The following is a 10014-nucleotide window of genomic DNA, read 5'->3' as shown; positions in this document are numbered from 1 at the left end:
ATCAAGCTTCTGATTTTAATTGAGTTTTATTAGGGTATAACTTTTTTGGCGCTGTGCCAAAATTTATTGGATTTGGGATTTGTTTGGGGGATGGTGTTTGTTTAGTGTCTTAGGTTCGGTTTGGTATCAAAAATATTTTCATATCAAATTTAAAATTTTTATTTTATTATTATAAATTTTTTAAATTTTCGTATAAAATATAATAAATAATTTAATTTTTTTTAACTTTTTCAAATCTCAAACTAGTAATAATATTAAAATATAATATTTTAATATTTTATTTTAAATTCAAAATTTTCATCTCACTTACCAAGTAGAATCTTAATGAGCTATTTCATTTTATTTCATTATTATAATTTTTAAAATTTTCATATAAAATATAATAAATATTTAATTTTTTAAAATTTCTATTTAATTTTTTCAAATCTTAAAATAATAATAATATTAAAAAAATATATTTTATTCAATTTTAATATAAAACAATTTTATCTCGTCCCAAAATCCAAACAGCCTAGGATCTTTTTAAAAAATATATATATATATATTAGGTTCATTGACTTTTAGGTTTAGATGAAATTTGGTAATTTGGTTGGACAAATGAAGGGCATTGTATAGATTCAATTAATTTTCATACATATATATATACATTATATGAATATAAATATTATAATTTAGGATTAACAACTCACATGTTTGTGTTATATTTAAATAGTATTTATTTAGATTTATGACATGTATATATTATCTCTAACTCAATCTATTTAAATAGATAGGTTAAATCTTTTAACTCAAACTCGTTAATTTTTAGATGAATTTATGTGAAGTTCAAAGATTAGGTCAAAAATCATCGTTAATTCCATATATCGCATGTCTAATTTATACATGATTCAACCCATTTAATTAAACTTACACTCCTTGATTTTTTGATATATTCACGGTTTGCATCAACAGTTATCATTCTTAACAACAACCTAAAACAAATAAATTTCATAATATTTAATAATGAGATCCATAATGAATCACATATCAACTTTACATTAATCATGGATAAATTATTACATGTGAAGCTTTTGTAAAGAAAAAACAAAATGTGAGCATGTAAAAAATAACACTCATGCTTACCCTTTATAAACATTGCATATACCATAGGGTCAAGTGAATTGAAAAATATAAATTAGCAAATTAACCTTCTCTCACTCAAACCAGAGAATAAAGTAAAGTAAAGAACATGTGCTATATTTCTCATCTGTGTTTTGGAAATTAACTCTGTAAATTATCAAAAGTTTAAACACAGTTGAAAAAAGATGATAGGGAAAATGTAACATTTTACATTAATCATTATTATTTTTAAAAAATACAAATTAATATAATAAATATCCATATCATTGAGAGAATGTTTAAGATGAAATATGAAAGTTGAATAAAATATTATTATAATATTATTTTGTTAATATTATTATTATTTTTAGATTTGTAAAAATTGAATTGTTTATTATATTTTGTGTAAAAATATGAAAAAATTATAATGATTAGATGAAATGAAATGTTTTTCAAATCCAAATGAGACCTAATTGATTTGTGTGGATAACATTCGGGTTGAGCGGCTGTATTTGATTACCAAACTTAACTCAACTCATTTCAGCTCATATAATTTAATCATTACAACTTTCTTAACTTTCAATATAAAATATAATAAATAATTTAATTTTTATAAATATTAAAATATAAAATTATAATAATATTTTATTTAATATTCAACTCAACTCAACTGAATATCCAAACCGAATTAAATCGACCATTATTTTGAGCCGACGAAAACCCCACCTTCACGGATGCAATTGGTGGACCTTAGCAAATTCGTTTTTGGGGAAATGGGTCATAGTGGGCCGAGGTTTGTTCATTCGCTCGGTTATATGGTTTCGAGAGTGGTGAACTGGATCTCTGGGCCGTTGACTGATTGGGCTTACTTGGAGCCAAGACGAAAATAAAATACTGAGCAATTGTTTTTAAAGATTTTACCAGACAGTTTTTGAAGATCTTTCAAAATTATTGTATTTCTCTTCATCCAAATATTATGCTAGAGTATTAATCCCAATCTTCATGAAGTATTGTCTCATTTTCTTGGCAAATACAAATTAAAATAACTTTCCCCAAATATATATTTTAAAAAAACGAGTCTAAGTCATTCTCAAAATTTTTTTTAAAATTCATTTTTAAAATATTTTTTCAAATAACAATGTTGGGATGTACATCACTGCGAATACCAATACAAATGTTTTTTAAAGTATTTTTTAAATATCCGTAATAATTAAGAAAAAAATATAATTTTACTAATAGTCAATTTCTTAATCATTAAATAAAATAAAATAAAATAAAAATATATGAACTAGCACGTTTAATAAACATATTTGAAAGTCGTATTATAATTTTTTTTTTTAAATTTCAGATTTTTTTTTTTTTAAATCTGAATATTCTCCCTCTCGAAGTAAAGATAATACACTACAAACTATATTGCAACTCATATCAATTATTATTATATATTAAAAAATTAATATTTTTTTACTTTAATTCAACATATTTGTACTGTAATAGTTCAAAATAAATAAAACAATAAATTTTTTATAATAAATTGTAAACAACTTGTAGTAATATAGTTGTTCTTATAAATTTTTCCTTCGCTTTTACGACTTCATGGTGCATTTATCGAAGAGTTGAATCACAAGCTGGCACTAACAAATTATAAAATTGTGGTCGGCCACTTTCGATCTTCGTCACAGAGATCTCAAAGAAAAGGTCGAGGAATTGACTCCATTCAATATCACTACAAAAAAATTATTTATCTATGATTAGCTATTTCCTGTCAAAATGATTATTTTTTTATTAAAATAAATTTTTTTATCGTAAATAGTTATTTTTATTATAAATAATCTATTATAAATACTCGTTTTTATTGTAATAAATTCACCCATATTTTAATTTCATCTTCATATATTTATTATGAAATATTTTGAGGTTATATTAATTAATAAAAATTATCAAAATATCACACCTTAATTAATGGATACCATCAAAATTATGTAAACTAGTAACTCCTAGGGGAGATTTGCTAGAAAATAAATTGATGAATTATGACAAAAATACAGTTGTAGAACAATAATATCTCATTTAAATAGCAAAAGTGTTTGATCTCATCCTATCAGCTCATTATTACAATATTTTTAGATTTTTAATTAAAAAATAAATTTTTTAATATAAATATCAAATTTATTCAATTTTGTTTAAGTCTACAATTTAAAAAGTCTACCATCATTTTCCTCATTGAATGCCGGTGTCATGATGTATGCAAGACAATTTGAACTAATTTAGTAATGATAATTAATCATATAACTGAGGTGAGGGTTAGGTCTACACCTACAGCTAAGGCTCTCACTAGATTATTTTAATTTTTTTATATTATTTTTTTAATATTTTAAAATAAGAAAAAAATTCACAATATTATTAAACAATATTTTCTTAATTACCAAGTAAAAAAAGAATTAAAAATAAATATAGAGCGGAGCTCCCAGTGGAATCCCAGTTTTTTCCTTGATTTTATAACATATTTGTGGGTGGCTATGTTAAAGTACCTAAATACCCCACACAGAGAAATTCAAACTTCAGAGTTCAAACTCACCTATATAAAGGACTCCAAAACGCACAGGATTGCCCATAGTACTTCTCATCATACCAAGAAATGGGTTGTATATTTTTCAACCTCATCTCGGTCTGAGAAATGAATGAAAATGGCCGCCTTGAAGATACCAAGGAGTACTTCCCCCCACGGAAACCAACCAAAGGCCAAAGCTGGCGGATGGGACGCTGCCATTTTCATCATCTGTAAGCTGCTAACCAAGCTCTTCCTCCTCTTCTTTAATTAGCCACTCATATATACACACACACACAGACGTCGATTTTTTATTTTTTCGGGGGCCCCGCCGGAGGGGGCTGGGGGGGGTTGCATTTTTTTGCAGTTGTTGAAGTTGCAGAGAGATTTGCATTCAATGGTTTGGCTAGTAACCTCATCACGTACCTTACTGAAGAACTCCAGGAGCCCAACTCCACTGCTGTTAAGAATGTAAACACTTGGCTCGGTGTGTCCTATCTTTTCCCCATGCTTGGAGCTTACATAGCCGACTCTTTCCTCGGCCGCTTCAACATCATTCTTGTGGCCTCCATCATCTATTGCACGGTAAATGAATTCCATGATCATCTTCATACCTTTTTCTTCAACCCTAGCTTACTTTCTTTGCGAGGAAGATATTAAGAGATCGCTCGTATGCACATGATCTCGATCGTGACTGTTATGTATGTATGGATGCATGCCGTTGCAGCATGCCTGTCTGCTACCACTTAGCCAATAAATTGAGGCTATCCAAGCTCGTGTTAAACGTTGGATGGAGTTTCGGTTGCTCGGGTAGTTTCTTCCCAGTTCGTTTCATGAAATTAGACTCTTCAGCCGCCGGAGTTTCCTGCTCTTCTTCGTTAATTTCTTCCCCTATAACAAAATACTCTTGAGAAAAAGGCAGGACGTGAAATAGCTCAAAAGTTTCTTCATGTTGACTTTTTTTGCTCATTTCTTAGTCCCATATGGATGGGAAGTAAAGGAAAATAAATGACTCGTGATTATAAATAAGAGACTTAGTCTCTTAACTTAAATACATCAGTTAAATATTTAACTAATAAATTTTAAGTTTAGTTAAATTTATCTGTTGTCTATTTTTATAAATGGGAAGATGTGTAAGTTGAAGTTTCGTTAGTGGGAAAAGCTTTATAAGTGTGTTTGAGGTGAGGAGAAAAATTATGTGATTATAATAATTTTTCATACGGTGGATTTTCTTCTGTGGATCTGATGGTTTTTCTCCTGTTTAGGAGTTTCCTCGTAAAATCTTGTATTGTTATTATTTCTCTATTTTTCTTATTATTCCTGCAAAGAGTAAATCCAAAGGGGTTGAATTTGGTAGCTCCAAATTTTCAACAATTGGTATTAGAGCCACTAGATTCTTTTTATAGGGTGGAGTTTTGGTGTGTTGGTGTAGATATGTACAATCTAAGGAGGTTCTGTTTAAGAGATTGGAAATTTTAAACGTGTCCATTATGACCCTTCAATCTTTCTTGGGAACTTACTTAGTGAGGTACTATTCATTTCTACGATAAATTCATCAAAATAATGTTAGGAAGTATGGCTTAAAATCCTATTAGATTTGAGGTAGAGAAATTGGATTACATAAGGCGTTGAAGGGCAAACCAACCCCTGAAGTCAGGTGTGATACTAGCAACTAATGAAACGGCTAGTAGAATAAGCAGATTCGGCAAAAAGCTCTAAGTCAGTAAATGGAGATATTAGTACTAATGCTAATGTTGTATCTCTCTCCATAAAAAAAGAGACATGTACATCCTCATGGCATGCCGCTACTTTCCAAAATTGTCATGATAGAGGATGTGTTAATGTTAGTGGGTCCACAAGTTTACAGACAGACATTGGTTTGGCATTGATGCAAAGTGTGTGGTGGAAATTCATGTCGATGGCTGATGAACTTCCAGAAAAGCCAAACATGGAAGTTATACCATAATTTTCAGTAAGGTTGTTTTCAACATGCGCCGAAATGAAATACTTGGAATTGATTTATTTTGAGTAGGTATGCTTTTATGGTGAAGCATGATAGCAGAAGTTATGAAGATCTTCATTGATGTGGAGTTTAGCTGTGTGATCAGTCAAAATTGCAAGGTGAAGATTGTTGACTTTTTTGCTCCTTTCTTAGTCTTACATGGATGGGAAGTAAATGAAGCAAATGCCTCAGACTTATAAATAAGAGACTTAGCCTCTTAGTTTAAGTGCATTAATCAAATGCTTAGCTAGTAACTTTTGACTCTAGTTAAATTTCTCTGTTGTCCATTTTTGTAAAATGGGAAGATGTATGAGTTAAAGTTTTGCTAGTGGGGAAAGCTTTGTGGGTCTGTTTGGGGTGAAGAGAAAAATTATGTCATTGTAATAATTTTTCATATAGTGAATTTTCTTATATGAATTTGGTGATTTTTTTCCTATTTAAGAGTTTCCACGTAAAATCTTGTGTTGTTATTATTTCTCTATTTTTCTTATTATTCATGCAAATGATAAATCTTAAGCAGGGTGAATTTGATAGGTCTAAATTCTCAACATTTCATTCTTCGTACAACTTGTAAAATCAAACAAGTGAAGCTAGAAATATGATCTCAACACATGAGAACCTTTACTCACAAAGCCCTTCACCGCCACTCAACTTACTCGATCGATCGCACATACGGGCTCACAAGCTTACAAACATACAACAGCTAGCTTCCGGCACTAGTGATCAGCTTGCACTCGAGCTAGCTACGTAGACGGTGACAGTACTGAAACATGGCTACTATACCATCTTATGCTCTACGAATATTACTGTATCTTTGACCTTTAAAACCAATTAAGAACCCAAAAGTCCTCGTTTTACAGGCAAGTTAGTTACAAGTAGGTGAATGGAGGTTGGTTCTCAAAGGTCTGGAATGTAGGAGAAACGTAGAAGAGCTACGAAGATAGTAGAGACCGGCCGCAATCTAGCTAAGCGGTAAGTCGGTCGCTATATGCTCATATATAGAAAGCCCGAGTACTAAAGCGGCCGCACGTTTTAGATCCTTCCCATACGTACATCATGAGCACCCCGGCCCGCGTTTTACATACAAAAACCCTACTCATATTGACGAAATTGCTATATATTGCATATATATCTACAAAAAATGAAAAGTGATTGCTCTGTCTTTTCTAATTCGTATTTTGTATTTTTTACGCGTGTCTTCACTCGGCATGGGATGCTTTATGATTCATCATTTATACTGCAATAATAAAAAAAATAATACTAAATCTTTTACAATATATATATTTTTACCGAACATACAAATGATCATCATGCCTTCATTCGATTAACATGAAGTACCGTACAGTATATGGTAAACTTGATCATGGTAAATTTCATGGTTTTTGTGTCACACAGGGAATGACTTTGTTAGCCACATCAGTCTCAATAATATTACCATTGCATCGTCGAAAAGCATTATTTTTCACAGCGCTCTACATAATAGCAGTCGGGGAAGGGGGACACAAGCCATGCGTGCAAACCTTCGCGGCGGATCAGTTCGACGAGGACTTGCCGGAGGAGTTCAAGAAGGCCAAGAGCTCATTCTTCAACTGGTGGTATTTGGGGATAAGTATTGGAGCCACTTCATCCACACTTGTAGTGGTATACATGATAGAGGTATAAAAAAAAAATCATTCCATGTTTTTTTTTTTTTTAAACGTAAAAACTACTATTATATATGCATGTACATGATTATGTACTTTCCTAAAATTACTCCAAAAATACAGTCAAGAGTTAATAGATTTGGTAAAGTCCACCTTTCAAGAATTTGTAATTAATATTGTGTACAGGATATAAGCTGGGCGGTAGGTTTTGGAGCCTTGGCAGCAGCAATGGCATGGTCACTGCTAGTATTTCTGCTAGGACTGAAGAGGTACAGGAAGCAGGGTCCCCTGGGGAGCCCATTCACCACGGTGGCCCAGGTGCTCATGGCGGCGGCATGCAAGTGGCGCGTGGAACAGACGACCGGCGTTTTGGGCGTTTGTTGCGATCCCGAGAGACCTGGCTGGATCCACATGAAGGATGGGCGCCGTCAAACGAAGGGAAGGACTACTTTGGTTCATTCAAATCAGTTGAGGTACGTACGTGTCAATATTTATAATCAGCATTCAGTACGTACCATGCTCCATTATTAGCCTCTTAAATTAGTATGTAAATAGATCGCACGATATCATGATCGTAGAAATATTAATTCCAGAAATCAGGTTTGTCGTGTAATTTACTTTCTTGATCTTTCTTGCTTCCACGTTTTAAATTAGTTAAAATAATTATTTTATATTAAAAAAATAATATAATTAATCATATTAATAAATTACACAAAATGTATATATATAAAAATAACTATATATAAAATTTTTATTAATTTATATATCACACACCCCTCGTGAGAGGAATCGGATCAATGTTACAATCATATAACATGAAAGAAGTAGTGTACCGTTGGCATTGCCAACTCAATGTGAAGGAATTTTATTTGTTTTGAACTCAATATTTTTGGTATCAACAAATCATGTCCGAGTAATATGTGATTCTGTTGAAGAAATGTGTTCTTCATTTTTTTTTATTAAATATATATATTTTTATTTTTATTTTGAAGTGATCATTCATACAGGAAAGCATTAAAAATATGATACACAATTAAGTGTGATTAAAAATAATAAATTTATGATGAAGAATAGTATTGAATTTTGTTCTGCAGCTTATCTTACCAAATCTGAAAAAAAAAAAAATTGAAAATTTCAGACTTCTAGATAAGGCAACGATCATTGACGACGTGGATGCATCAAGTAGAAACCCTTGGAGGCTATGCTCACTAAATCAAGTGGAAGAAGTTAAGCTCGTCCTCCGCCTCATCCCCATATGGTTGTGCTCCTTAATGTTTGCCGTAGACGCAGCCAACTTCCAGACCTACTTTACCAAGCAAGGTAGCACGATGAACCGAGCAATCGGACCTCATTTCCAACTTCCCGCAGCATCATTTCAAGCCCTTCTCGGAATCACTGTCATGGTCGTTGTTCCGGTGTATGACCGAGTTTTGGTTCCGATAGCGAGAAGATTCACAGGTCACCTTTCTGGTATAACTTTGCTGCAGAGGATAGGCATTGGTTTATTCTTGTCCTCGCTTAACATGGCTGTGTCAGCTGTAGTAGAGGCAAAAAGGGTTAGCGTGGCAAAAGAACATAACCTTTTGGACAGCCCTAAAGCAATGGTTCCAATGCTGGTTTGGTGGTTACTTCCACAATACATACTTTCTGGTTTGGCCGATGTTTTCATGCTTGTTGGGCTCCAAGAACTGTTCTACGCTCAGATGCCGGAGTCGATGAGAAGTTTGGGTGCCGCAGCATTCGTTAGTGTTGGAGGCGTTGGAAGCTTTGCTAGTAGTGCTGTTATATCTATAGTGCAAGCAATCAGCTCGAGCTGTGGTGAAAAATGGCTTGGCAACAATCTTAATCGCGCACACCTTGATTACTTCTATTGGGTGCTGGCCGGAATGAGCGCTCTGAATTTATGTGTTTACATAGCAATTGCTAGGCGTTTTATGTACAAAAAAGTCGAAGGGGATGATATAAATATTCTTGACTGAAAGGGGCAACTAGCATGATTTTAATCATGCATATGATCTATATACATGCGATAGAGCATAGTTTTACATGATTATATATACGAGCCTATTAACCTGCAGAATGTGCGGACTTATATATTTTCTTAGTAGTAAAGTATTATAAACTTATATTGAAGTGTAATTTTACTTAAAAATTGACAAAAATAACTATTTTCCTAACACGATATACTAACATTGAGATAATTTTGTTGCAAATTCATATATTGTTAAAGGAAACAACTCTTTGCAAATGGGCAACAATGGACAATCCATTTTTAAAAAAATTGTACAAAAATATAAAATAACTAATAACAGTACCTTATTGTAAGACTTATCACTTCTATTAACTTGCTGATGATTTACATTTAAGTTTTAATGGTCCCTAACTTACCATGCATACATGCATATATACAGAGGTAAGTATATGCATGCAGGGTTCTTGGTTGAACTGGACTTGCTCATAACTAATTGCAAGATAGAAAATATATTACTGGAATCCTAACTTTTTGAGTAAACATGTCCAGCGCGTGTGACTATTACTTAGATTTTCCTTTTTTCCCCTCTTAAAAACAGAGTTCTTGATTTTTTTTATAACAAAAGTTGGTGCTCGATTTGGTAAGACACCGTTTTGTGCCTTAGAGACCCCCGTTCGTTTGTTTAACTGTTTTGATCCGAGCAAGCTTTGCTGAGTACCCACGTTCAACATTCAATACCACTCTGCAAAAGTAA

General features: G+C 32.3%; 1 protein-coding gene across 1 annotated transcript; it reads left to right on the top strand.

Moving 5' to 3' along the window:
* The first annotated feature begins 6974 nt into the window (after positions 1-6974).
* Positions 6975-9341, top strand: LOC122292128 (protein NRT1/ PTR FAMILY 5.4-like). The gene is made up of 3 exons (XM_043100350.1): positions 6975-7301; positions 7475-7761; positions 8427-9341. Exons 1-3 carry the CDS (start codon positions 6975-6977, stop codon positions 9265-9267), a joined length of 1455 nt encoding a protein of 484 aa, XP_042956284.1. The 3' UTR covers positions 9268-9341.
* Positions 9342-10014: the final 673 nt, after the last annotated feature.

This window comes from Carya illinoinensis, chromosome 13 (assembly GCF_018687715.1).
Source record: "Carya illinoinensis cultivar Pawnee chromosome 13, C.illinoinensisPawnee_v1, whole genome shotgun sequence".
In the NCBI taxonomy this organism is placed as follows: domain Eukaryota; kingdom Viridiplantae; phylum Streptophyta; class Magnoliopsida; order Fagales; family Juglandaceae; genus Carya; species Carya illinoinensis.
This window is presented reverse-complemented; position numbering and strand designations above follow the sequence as displayed.

What these genes read in the sequence shown, in the direction of transcription:
- LOC122292128 (XM_043100350.1), top strand. Translation starts at nt 6,975, where the DNA reads ATGAAGTACCGTACAGTATATGGTAAACTTGATCATGGTAAATTTCAT. An exon ending in TAGTGGTATACATGATAGAG is followed by an intron (nt 7,302 to 7,474) that starts GTATAAAAAAAA and finishes TATTGTGTACAG; the next exon opens with GATATAAGCTGGGCGGTAGG. An exon ending in GTTCATTCAAATCAGTTGAG is followed by an intron (nt 7,762 to 8,426) that starts GTACGTACGTGT and finishes TGAAAATTTCAG; the next exon opens with ACTTCTAGATAAGGCAACGA.